The sequence below is a fragment of the Mobula hypostoma genome, chromosome 6 (genome assembly GCF_963921235.1).
Source record: "Mobula hypostoma chromosome 6, sMobHyp1.1, whole genome shotgun sequence".
NCBI classification, from domain to species: domain Eukaryota; kingdom Metazoa; phylum Chordata; class Chondrichthyes; order Myliobatiformes; family Myliobatidae; genus Mobula; species Mobula hypostoma.
Window position 1 is genome coordinate 141,161,492 of NC_086102.1, and position 12,942 is coordinate 141,174,433.

Below are 12,942 nucleotides of genomic sequence, written 5' to 3' on the forward strand. Positions count from 1 at the left end.
GATGACTCTGGGCCTGTACTTGCTGGAATTCAGAACAATAAGTGGTGGGGGGGGGAGGGGAGAGGGAATCTGATTGAAACCTATCAAATATTAAAAGAGCTAGATAGAGTGGATGTGGAAATGATGTTTCCTATAGTGGGAGAGTCTAGGACCAGAGGGTACAACCTCAGAACAGAGAGACATCCATTTAGAATGGAGATTAGGAGGAATTTCTGTAGTCAGAAGTTGATGAGGTTGATAGATTCCTGATGTCAGGGCGTGAAAGGTTACAGGGAGAAGGCAGGAGATTGGGGTTGAAGTAAATAGATATATACAAAATTTCAATTCGTGTTTCTTGATTCATGTTCCATTGACGCAGCTTCATGTAACAGAATATCATGATATGGAACATTTACTAGGTGCCATATTGTGGGAGTCACACATAATATGAACTCCTTGTCTACTGTCTCTCTTTTTAGATTTGTCACTTGCCTGGGAATCCAGCAGCCCAGGAAACTGTATTTTTCCATTGCTCACTGCAGTCACTCAGCTTTCTATCTCTTGATATACATCAACACGTTGTCCCATTTGAAGGGCTCATACCCAATTTCCAGTTTTCCAATTCATGCACAGTGCCTGAAGTTAATTTTATGTTTCATCAACCAGTGCTTCTGACAGTACACTTCAGTGACTTCCTCAAACACATTTTAACATACTGGAGGTTAATCAGTAAACTATGTACTTTATTAATAAAAGAACTTGTGAAGAGGTGGATAGCAATTTTACTGTGTTCCTACACCGCAGAAGCAGCCACATGTCTGACAGCTTCTGCATTAAACAATGCAGCAACAGAAAACAGTTAGTAACATGTAAACTTGGTTCAATCTTAAAAGTGGTACAGCAGCCAATACTATAAACGTGACAGACATTACAGTGATAATTTGCATGCTAGAGGGAGTTATTGGATAGACAATGCAAACCCCCTTATTAAAGTATAACCTTGCAAATTTCACATTGGAAATGTGCATTCTCACCTTCCACTCCATTTTCATGCCTTATGTGGCTGTTAAAAAACATGGAGGTTTAGTGACTCATTGTTCCCTCCCTGGCCTCAAAAGATTTCAAGAAAGGAGATCTGTAGTCACACGCACAAAGCTTAGTAAAGTTTGACAAGAGTTTGCAAATATCTTCACTGTCTAAAGGATCCAGTGCTTTCCCAGCATACATGACGAATAAACTCTTCTTGGGCTTCCAGCTGGGTACCGGTATTGATTTTAACCAGTTTTCCTATATTTCCACGGTTTCTGGAAGGATCAGCAGGATCCTGAAGAAATACTGGATTAATACGATCCTCAAATCTGTAAGGAACGTCAAATCACAATTTATGCAGGTCAAAGGAGACCTGGGAGTCAGGCTGGCTGGCGTTTACAGGATTCCCTGTGAATACTGAGCAGCAACACACAGTGGAAACCCACATTAAGGAGCACAGGAGGTGTATCCCTTTGGGTTACCTGGAGAAGTCAGCGGTAGCAGAACATTGCCTTTGCAATGGCCATAGGATTGACTTCAAAGACACAAAAACTACTGTGCTGTGCCAATGGGTTTTGGGGCCTCCTGGTGCAGGAAGCCATTGAAAAAAAAATAAAACTAAAGAAAAAGAATTTTAATAAAGACGAAGGTCTTGCTCTAAATACGAACTCGAATTCGTTGTAAGCAAGGTGGGACAGTGGAAACCTGATTGGATGAGGACTAACCAGTCAGGATGGATGGGTGATGGGGGGTATATATACCATCAGACTAGATGTGCCCAGGCATCATCCCTGATGAAGATGGCAGAGTCTAGCATCGAAACATCAATTAAAATCGATACCTGTACCCAGCTGGAGGCCCAAAAGGGGTTTATTCATCTTCAATGTCTTTCTTTTAGATGCTGGTGTGTAAATTGAAGAAGCTAGCATTCTTGAAATCACAGTGTATTCCTTCGGAAAATGAAATACCAATGTTTAAATGACAATATATGACACTTGCCTTCTTGATTACATAACAGTGTTCAAAGCCATTCTAGCTTCTGCCCCCTTCTTTTCCAGTCCTGATGAAGGGACTTGTCCTGAAACATAGAGTGTTAATTCCCTACCAGAGATGCTGAAAGGCTTGCTGATTTCATCTGGCATCTTGTGCATGTTGCATGTGTACTACTGTACTCTTTCACTCCCTTTTAAATAATTGTTTTTTCGCTTCTGTTGACAAGCTGTCATTTGCTTACAATCATTGTTTTAAAGTTAACCCATTTTCTGAAGCAATCATGGAATAAATTCTGACATTTAGGAACATTCTCTTTCTATTCAATTTTGAGGAGAAAGGCTATTAATTTAGGAATGTTTTACATTTTCCTGCTATCTCCAAGTGCTTCACAGCCAAAGAAGTGTCGCTGCCACTATTTTATTAGCAGTGGATAGAGGAAAATAGATGGACGTTATTTACTTGGATTTCCAGAAGGTGTTCGATAAGGTGACACATAAAAGACTTTTCCATAGGATAAGGATGCAGAGAGATGGGAAACGTGAGTGTTTCTCTGGTTGGTAATCAGTGGTGAGCGGTATGTCGCAGGGGCTGGTGCTAGGCCCGCAACTGTTTGCGATATACATGAATGTTCTGGAAGAGAGGACCAAGTGTAGTGTATCTAAGTTTGCTGATGACATCAAATTGAGTGGAAAAGCAAAATCTGCAGAGAAATATGGATAGGTTAAGTGAGTGGGCAAGTGTCTGGCAGATGGAGTACAATGTTGGTAAATGCAAAATCATCCACTTTGGAAGGAAGAATGGAAGGTCAGATTATTACTTAAATAGTAAAAGATTGCAGAATGCTGCCATGCAGAAGGACTTGGGAGAGCTTATGCATGAACTGCAAAAGGTTGCTTTGCAGGTGCTGCAGGCTATCAAGAAGGCAAATGAAATGTGGCCTTCATTGCTAGAGGGAGTGAATCTAAGAGCAGGGAGGTTATGCTGCAACTGTACAGAGTACTGGTGAGGCCGCATCTGGAGTACTGTGTGCGGTTCTGGTCTGTTTACTTGAGGAAGGATATACTGGCTTTGGGGCTGTAGAGGAGGTTCACCAGGTTGATTCCAGAGATGAAGGGATAGATTAGACTATGAGAATAGATTGAGTTGCCTGGGATTGTACTCGCTGGAATTCAGAAGAATGAGAGGAGATTTTATAGAAACACATCTGTTCCATCTTATGAGAAATGTATTGTTTGAATTAGGGTTAGATAACACCTAGAACCCAAAATCAATATAAACTGTGGATCAGAAATCTTTCTAGTATCCAAGGATATGCATGAGCAAGTGAGTGAGAAGTCTGAGAGATGTGGTTGACTGGATTGCAATGAAATCAGTGGGGAAAGGGTATGATGAAAATTACCAAAAAGTGTTGGTGTCTTGGGTGAGCATTCAAAGGGGATATTTCTTAATCTTTGAATGACATAGATGAAGGTCAGTTGTTTGAAAAGTGGGGAAGGCATCGAAAAAGATTAGAGAAGGACCAAGTATGTAATTGGGGATAGTACCCCTAGTAGTGATTTTTCTAATAACGTTAGAATTAATGGTCAACATAAAATGCTTCATTGGAGAGTTGGAGAAGAGGAAAGGATCTCAGAATGTGAGTCATGTTTGAATGTTTCATGTTGAATCATGTTTCAGTGACTACTGTGCACTCAATGCATTCTGCTGTGCTGAGACTTCATCTGGACAAGCCATTATTTGTAAAATTCAAATATTCCAGATGAGGATGGGAGAGAAATTAGGAAGAACAGTGCTCAAAATTAAATTGGTCAATGGGTTAATTTGGAAGTAATATTACAAATTATCTCAATAATCATGATTATAATTATGTTCATCCTTCTTTTTAAAAAAAAAGAAAATTAGCAAGATCTACTCTGATTCTCGTGTTGGTCTTTGGAGTCCATTACTCTGTGTTTGTTGGTGTGCCACACACCTTCAGTGGAATCACATGGGAAATCAGGATGCACTTTGAGCTTTTCTTCAACTCCTTTCAGGTACGGTCATCTCTTTAACAACTTAAAATAAGGTGGAAGTTTCTAAATCTCAGTTCTATGCTGATATTGATCAATGAATCACTTAAGCTCATAAGAGAAACTTCCTAAAGAAATGTATTCCATGTCAGAATCCCTACCTACCATCAAGCTCCCTATTACATTCATCTGCACTAATCCCATTTTATTGTCCCCAAATTCCCAACATCTCTTCCCAGATTCTGCTACTGACTCACATACTAGCAGCAATTAACCCATTGACCCACACATTGTTGGAATGTGGGAGGAAACTGGAGGTGCTGAGGGAATCCCACACAGAGGGAGAATTTGCAAACTCAACATTGACAGCGCCAGAGGTCAAGAATGAACCTGGGTTGCTGGGCTTGGCTGCACAGTAGCTTTGTGTTTTATAAGTACCCAAATTGGAATAAATACTGATTTGTAATTGTGTAATAACTTATTTATAACTTATAAATAAATCTTGGCAAGAATTAAATTTATGATATTAACTGAAACAAGCAAACAGATTTAGATTCAAGGTTGCGATCGAAAATACTCTTAGACCTTAGGGGTAAGCAAGGGTTAAGAGAATAGGATAAGAACGTGCTGTTGAGAACAAGATCAGCTTAGCATGGGTGCTACTGCTCTTTTCCTGCTTCAGTTTCTTATCTACTTACATTTAACTGGAGTCGAAACCCACATACACACTTCCAATTCTTAACTTTACAGTAAGTAGATTCAAGTCATTAACTATGAACCATGTGGATTGATTTTTTTTTGTCAATGATTTTAATGGTTACATTTTCATCTGTTAGCTAAAATCAATGATAATCAACTCCAGATCTAGGATTATTCTAATCACAAAGTCTTCCTTGGATAGTACTGGCTAGATTCTAAAGAGCATTTTCCTGAATGCAGGTAATTTTAACTAAGTTTTAATGCTTTACAGGTTCCACAATGCGAGCATTTGACCTGTATTGCCACTGACATACATTTGCAGTATCACTTCCAAATGCAGGACTGCTAATTTTGCAGAAAGTTTCTGAAACTTCCAGTAGATGTAAATTTATTCTTCCAGGAACCATTTCAAGAGCTAAGCAAAAAGAGGTCGGGGTGGGGTGGCAGGGAAGAAGGAAGAAGCTGGACATTAATATTAATTTCAATTTTACAATATTGTAGGATATTATTTAGCATATTTTAGCAGAACAAAGCACTGACTGTATAGAATTCAAATTTCTGCAAACCCTGTTTTTGAGACATTGATATTCTGCTTCTAATTTAGTCCGATGTTCATTCAAACCCTGTTGTTTTTCAGGGATTTTTTGTCTCCCTCATTTACTGTTTCTGTGCTACGGAGGTAAGTTATTCTTTTACTTTGTTTGTGGGCGGAAGGGGTCACTCACAGCAAGATTGGATTGCTCATTTTTTTCTCGGAAAGAATATTCATTTTCCCCATTCATACTTTTTCAAAGAAACCATCAGAGTCAAGAAGATCTACAATTGTAGATGCTAGAAATCTGGAATGAAAGCAGAGAGTGGTAGAAATACTCAATGGGCCAACAGAATCTGAAGAAAGAGAAACAATGTTAACATTTCAAGTCTTGTGCAGAGTCTTCGGATTACAGCATTAACTCTTTTGTCCCTTGCACAGGCACTGCATGATCTGCTGAGAGTTTCCAGCAATTTCTGTCTATGCCAAAGTTGAAAATCGGTCCGCAGTCACTGAATATGCCACAGTCACTGACAGGCCAAACCATTGGTGCCCCATGAATAAATCAGAGAGATTTAATAAATCCTGGAGGAACTCAGCAGGTTCAGGCAGCTTCTATGGTAAAGAATACAGTCGATGTTTCATAGAAACATAGAAAATAGGTGCAGGAGTAGGCCATTCGGCCCTTCGAGCCTGCACCGCCATTTATTATGATCATGGCTGATCATCCAACTCAGAACCCCACCCCAGCCTTCCCTCCATACCCCCTGACCCCTGTAGCCACAAGGGCCATATCTAACTCCCTCTTAAACATAGCCAATGAACTGGCCTCAACAGTTTGCTGTGGCAGAGAATTCCACAGATTCACCACTCTCTGTGTGAAGAAGTTTTTCCTAATCTCGGTCCTAAAAGGCTTCCCCTCTATCCTCAAACTGTGAAACCCTCGTTCTGGACCTCCCCAACATCGGGAACAATCTTCCCGCATCTAGCCTGTCCAATCCCTTTAGGATCTTATACGTTTCAATCAGATCCCCCCTCAATCTTCTAAATTCCAACGAGTACAAGCCCAGTTCATCCAGTCTTTCTTCATATGAAAGACCTGCCATCCCAGGAATCAATCTGGTGAACCTTCTTTGTACTCCCTCTATGGCAAAGATGTCTTTCCTCAGATTAGGGGACCAAAACTGCACACAATACTCCAGGTGTGGTCTCACCAAGGCCTTGTACAACTGCAGTAGTACCTCCCTGCTCCTGTACTCGAATCCTCTCGCTATAAATGCCAGCATACCGTTCGCCTTTTTCACCGCCTGCTGTACCTGCATGCCCACTTTCAATGACTGGTGTATAATGACACCCAGGTCTCGTTGCACCTCCCCTTTTCCTAATCGGCCACCATTCAGATAATAATCTGTTTTCCTATTTTTGCCACCAAAGTGGATAACTTCACATTTATCCACATTAAATTGCATCTGCCATGAGTTTGCCCACTCACCCAACCTATCCAAGTCACCCTGCATCCTCTTAGCATCTTCCTCACTGCTAACACTGCCACCCAGCTTCGTGTCATCCGCAAACTTGGAGATGCTGCATTTAATTCCCTCATCCAAGTCATTAATATATATTGTAAACAACTGGGGTCCCAGCACTGAGCCTTGTGGTACCCCACTAGGACAACACCTCAACAGGACATCAGCTGTACTCTTTTCTATAGATGCTGCCTGGGCTGCTGAGTTCCTCCGGCATACTTGGATTTCCAGCATCTGCAGATTTTCTTCTGTTTGAGACTTTTATCACAGTATAGTGGATTTGAGATTGTTGTTAGTAGATTTTTATGCACGATTTACATAATAACAATTTTAAATTTGCCAGCTGCTGAGGTGGGATCAGAATATCTCTGGTCCAGTAGTCCATTTGTTGAGATATTGGTTCAATCAGTCAGTTGTTTCACCTCTATATGAATTCAAAGGTAAGAAACCAAACTCCTACTGTTTCCTTCTGCAGCAACCTCCCAGCGTATCTCTGTGATGTTGCCACTACACTGGCTCCAGAGTTGTATAGAATAGAAACAGGCCCTTTGGCCCACTGTTTCTATGCTAACCATTGTGCCCATCTTTACTGATCCTACTTGCCCGCATTAATTCCATTTCTCTCTGTGCCCTGCTCATTCAACTACCCATCCAAATGCCTCCAAAGAATGTTGTTATTATCCTTGCCACCACTACTCTGGCCAGTTCATTCCAGATACCAATCACTCTTTGTATGAAAACTCTACTCCTCAGATCCATTTTAAACCTCCTCCCTCTCATCCAATGCATATGCTATCTGTGCCACATATGGCTGAAATTAGGTCGATCATTTGCATATTTGCATTCTACTTTCTGCTTCCAGCCAACACAAGACTTCATCAGTGTACTATTTCCAACATGCGTTTAAATGATGGCGCTGGAATGTGGTCAGGTGCATCATATCACTTCCATCACTTGGTCAAAAGACACAGAAGCAAAATGTCAGTTTCATGTTTGGGATGCAGAGCTCAGAGACCTGCTGTCTGCTTTTCCCGCATCCACCCTTCACAAACTACTGTGTCAATCTCACCACCCCCCTACCCCGCATACCATCATGCCAGTAAGCTGAAGCTGAAATTCTGTCCATAATATCAAATGTATACAAGGTCTTTAACAGAACAAAATCATTACAACTGTGTCAATGTACAGATTATAAAAGTATTATGGAATTAGTGATTGTACAGCCATGTTATTATGACAGACTCAACTTAAATTCAGTGTCAATTTTGTTTAGTAAAATGAAAATGTTCATTCTTCAAAGGTTCAGACAGAAATTAAAAAGTTATGGACGAAGTGGAACCTCTCCTTGGACTGGAACGGGAAAACAAGTTGTGCTACCAACAGATATTCCTCAGCGCTAACCAACCTGACCAATAGCACTGCCAGCCAGGACCAGGTGACTGGGCACATGTCATTGTTAACTTACAAATTCTTTAAGAATGAAACTAAGCAGGAGAATAGTCAGTTAACTTTACCTGGGTACATAGGAAGCAGTTCTGACCCAGAGAGCATGCAAGCATCTACTCTTGAAGAAGCCAATGAAATCGAAAGAAAACAAGAAGATCTACTTTACCCTAAAACATTGTCAAAGCCAGCACAAAAAGCAAACAATGATAAAACACAGGATTAGAATGAGATGAACATTTGCTCTGTCAAAATTATTGTCCAAGAACTAGAGTTCCACATAAATTTCAGCATGACTATTTATTCATGTAGTACAATACAGCTCTGATAAGACAATTGGTTACTGTACCTAATTGGTTCAAATTTCATGTAATTAGTATTTACCATGCTGCGTCTTATTCTGGTTTATGACTTGTGTCTTTCTTGTCCCATTTATTCCCTCAACAGATTTTAAAACAAAAATACAGCTTTAATTCTATGTTTTTACAAAAAATGCTGCTGAATCCTGTTGGAAGTACAAATGTAACTATTGTTTCTTAATAAATATTGTTTTGCTCCATTACTTCATAGGAAGCAAAGGATTTAAATGACTATCTGTGATTTGAGCTTCCACCTACAAGTCATTTCAACTGCCCTTCCCATTGCCACACTGAACTACCTGTCGTCAGCTTTCTCCACTGCCAGGGTGAGGGCAAACTAGAAGAACAATATCTTAACCCAATGGCATAAACACCGAATTTTCCATTTTTCATTAGACCATATGAACAGAAGCAGGCCCTTCAGCCCATCTAGTCAATGCCGCAAACCATTTAAACTGCTAATCCCATCAGCTGCACCGGAACCGTGGCCCTCCATACCCTACCATGCATGTACCTATCCAAACTTCTCATAAACTTTGAAAATGAGCTCCCATGAACCAGTTGTGTTGGCAGCTCATCCCACACTCTCACAACCCTCTGAGTGAAGAAATTCCCCTCAAACTTCTCACCTTTCACCTCTGGCTGTAGTCCCATCCAACCGCAGTGGATAAAGCCTGCCTGCATTAAACCTATCTATAGCCCTCATAATTTGGTATATTGCTATCTAATCACCTTGCAATCTTCTATGTTCTGAGGAACACAGTCGTAACCTATTCAATCTTTCCTTATAGCTCAGGTCCTCTGGACCCAACATCATCCTTGTAAATTTTGTCTGCACTATTTCAATCTTATTTACATCTTTCCTGTAGGTAATTGACTAAAACTGCACACAATACTCCAAATTAGGCCTTACCAATACAACCTCAGCATAACATCCCTTCTCCTGTACTTAATATAACCATATAACAATTACAGCACGGAAACAGGCCATCTCGGCCCTTCTAGTCCGTGACGAAATCTTACTCTCACCTAGTCCCACCAACCTGCACTCAGCCTATAACCCTCCATTCCTTTCCTGTCCATATATCTATCCAATTTAACTTTAAATGACTACATTGAACCTGCCTTTACCACTTCTGCTGGAAGCTCGTTCCACACAGCTACCACTCTCTGAGTAAAGAAGTTCCCCCTCATGTTACCCCTAAACTTTTGCCCTTTAACTCTCAACTGATGTCCTCTTGTTTGAATCTCCCCCACTCTCAATGGAAAAAGCCTAACCACGTCAACTCTATCAATCCCTCTCATAATTTTAAACACCTCTATCAAGCCACCCCTCAACCTTTTACGCTCCAAAGAATAAAGACCTAACTTGTTCAACCTAAATAGATTGGTTTATGAAGGCCAATGTGCCAAAAGCTTTCATTAGGACCCATCTACCTCTGACGCCACTTTACTGCTATCACTCGTTTTCAGTCTCAGTCCAGAAATATTGACCGCCCCCTTTTCTCCACAGATACTGCATAGCCCACTGAGTTCTTCCAGCAGTTTGCTGATTTGCAAACAAGGGAAGAGCTGAAAATAATAGGGTAGGGGCCAGGAACAAAAGACTGAATCTCACAAAAAATGGTGATACCCAATGGTGCTGCAAGGATTAATAGCTTGGATTTAGTGACCACAGGCTGTCCACAGCTTAAGAGCAACTGATTTATTCTATGAACATCAGAACTGTTTTCTCTCTCACACACTCACACTCTCACACTCACTCTCACACTCTCACTCTCACACACTCTCACTCTCTCACCCTTTCACACTCTCACTCTCACACTCTCTCACTCTCACACTCTCTCACACTCACTCTCACACTTTCACTCTCACACATTCTCACTCTCACACTGTCTCACTCTCACACTCTCTCACACTCACACTCTCACACACTCTCACTCTCTCACTCTCACACTCTCTCACTCTCACACTCTCTCATCCTCTCACCCTCACACTCTCTCACTCTCTCACCCTCTCACTCTCTCATCCTCTCATCCTCTCACCCTCACACTCTCTCACTCTCTCACCCTCTCACTCTCACACCATTCCTTATGTGCTTTTGATGTTACTGATTACAATACTGTGGAGGTATAATTACTGTATATAATGATTTGTACACACTGTATTTTCTGACATAAATAACTGTAAAAACAACCCATTTACAATCTGGGGACAATCTGTACTATCAAACTAGCATATTCCATGATGGGGTTTGTAATGTAGATGTGATTACGATAATGTCCAAAGCGGTTCTTCTCTCTGTGGATGTGATCAGCAGCCAGACTGAACAGAGTGTAACAGTGTGTCACCTTAAAGGATATCAGAGTGAAAAACTCTCATTTGGATAAGGGGGGATCCAAACCCGAACATGTAAGTTAGAATATTTAATGCAATTTACTGAAAGAAAAGAGTCAAATATAAGTCAACACTATTAATGTACTGCCATAAAGCTGTCTCACCATAACAGAATTGAAAGCAGAAAACATGTTGAGAAGGGAAGTAATTTGGAACAGATGGTCCTACTGAATGTGAATACTTGATTGATGAAATACACTTAATGTTATAAAGTAGGTGATTCCTGCTTTAAAAAGAAATGTCATTGCTTATATTGCAGTCGTTTAAAAACAAAATGTGGTGTGGTTTTGTGCTTTGTATCTTTATACAGCTTTCGCCTGCTCTTTATGAAAAGAAGCATGGAAATTAAATTCTGTAATTCAGATCCAGTTATTTATTTATTTATCACATGTACATCGAAGCATACAGTGAAATGTGTCGTTTGTATTAACAACCAGCATAAACTAAGGATGTGCTGGGGGCAGCCTGCAAATGTTGCCACACATTCTGGTACCAACATAGAATGCCCACAATGTTCTGCAAAGCAACGCAAAGTCAAAGTAAATTGATTATCAAAGTACAAATATGTCACCATGTACAACCCTGAGATTCATTTTCTCAATAAACCCATAGAATAAAAACCAGAGCAGAATCAATGAAAGACCACAAAAACATGGGCCTTCAACCAGTGTGCAAAAGACAGCAAGATGTGCAAATGCAAAAATAATAAATAAATAATCAGTAACTATCCAGAACATTAAACGAAAAGTCCTTGGAAGTAAGTCTATTGGCTGTGGGAGCACTTCAATGATAGGGCAGGTGAAATAATCCACTTTGGTTCAGGAGCATGGTGGTTGAGGGGTAGTAATTGTTCCTGAACCTGGTGGTGTGGATGCTAAGGCTGCTGTACTTGCTTCCTGATGGTAGCAGTGAATAAACAGCATGCCCTGGGTGGTGGGTGTCTTTGATGATGGATGCAGCTTTTCTGCGACAGTGTTTCATGTCAATATGCTCAGTGGTGGGGAGGGCTTTACTGATGATCGATCAGATATCCACTACTTTTTGTAGTATTTCCATTCAAGGGCATTGGTGTTTCCATACCAGGCCATGATGCAGGCAGTCAATATACTCTCCACTACACATCTATAGAAGTTTGACAAAGTTTTATATGTCATGCTGAATCTTTGCAAACTCCTAAGGAATTAGAGGCAATACTATGCTTTCTTCGTAATTGTGCTTAGGAGCAGGGCCCAGGACAGGTCCTCTGAAATAATAACACCAAGGAATTTAAAGTTGCTGACCCTCCCCACCTCTGATCCTCTGATGAGGACTGGGTCATGGACCTCTGGTTTCCTTTTTCTGAAGTCAATATCTAGTTCCTTGGTCTTGCTGACATGGAGCAAAAGGTTGTTGTCATGCATCACTCAGTTAGATTTTCAATCCCCCTCCTATATGCTGAATTCATCACCACCTTTGATTCGGCCTATGACAGTGGAGTCATCAGCCAACTTGAACCTCTTCACACAGAGAGTGGTGAATCTGTGGAATTCTCTGCCACAGGAAACAGTTGAGGCCAGTTCATTGGCTATATTTAAGAGGAAGTTAGATATGGCCCTTGTGGCTAAAGGGATCAGGGGGTATGGAGGGAAGGCAGGTACAGGGTTCTGAGTTGGATGATCAGCCATGATCATACTGAATGGTGGTGCAGGCTCAAAGGGCCGAATGGCCTACTCCTGCACCTATTTTCTATGTTACTATGTTTCTATGACATTAGACCTGTGCTTAGCCTCATAGTTAGAAGTGTAAAATGAGTAGAGCAGAGGGCTAAGTACACAGCCTTGTGGTGCACCTGTGCTGATGGGGATCATGGAGGAGATGATATTGCCAATCTGAACCGATTGGGTCCTGTGAATGAGGAAACTGAGGACTCAATTGCACAAGGAGGTACTGAGTCCAAGCTCTTGAAGCTTATTGATACCAGGGACAAACTCCAGATG

At 40.9% G+C, this 12,942-nt stretch overlaps 1 protein-coding gene across 1 annotated transcript in view; it reads left to right on the forward strand.

The window, feature by feature from the left end:
• The window catches only part of LOC134347665 (parathyroid hormone 2 receptor-like), a 126,713-nt gene extending 115,442 nt beyond the window's left edge, over nt 1-11,271 (forward strand). Inside the window, exons 11-13 of the mRNA XM_063050032.1 lie at nt 3,896-4,034; nt 5,347-5,388; nt 8,068-11,271. Coding sequence (XP_062906102.1) covers nt 3,896-4,034; nt 5,347-5,388; nt 8,068-8,436 — 550 coding nt within the window. The 3' untranslated portion in view covers nt 8,437-11,271. The remainder of the gene's footprint in view (nt 1-3,895; nt 4,035-5,346; nt 5,389-8,067) is intronic.
• Nucleotides 11,272-12,942: the final 1,671 nt, after the last annotated feature.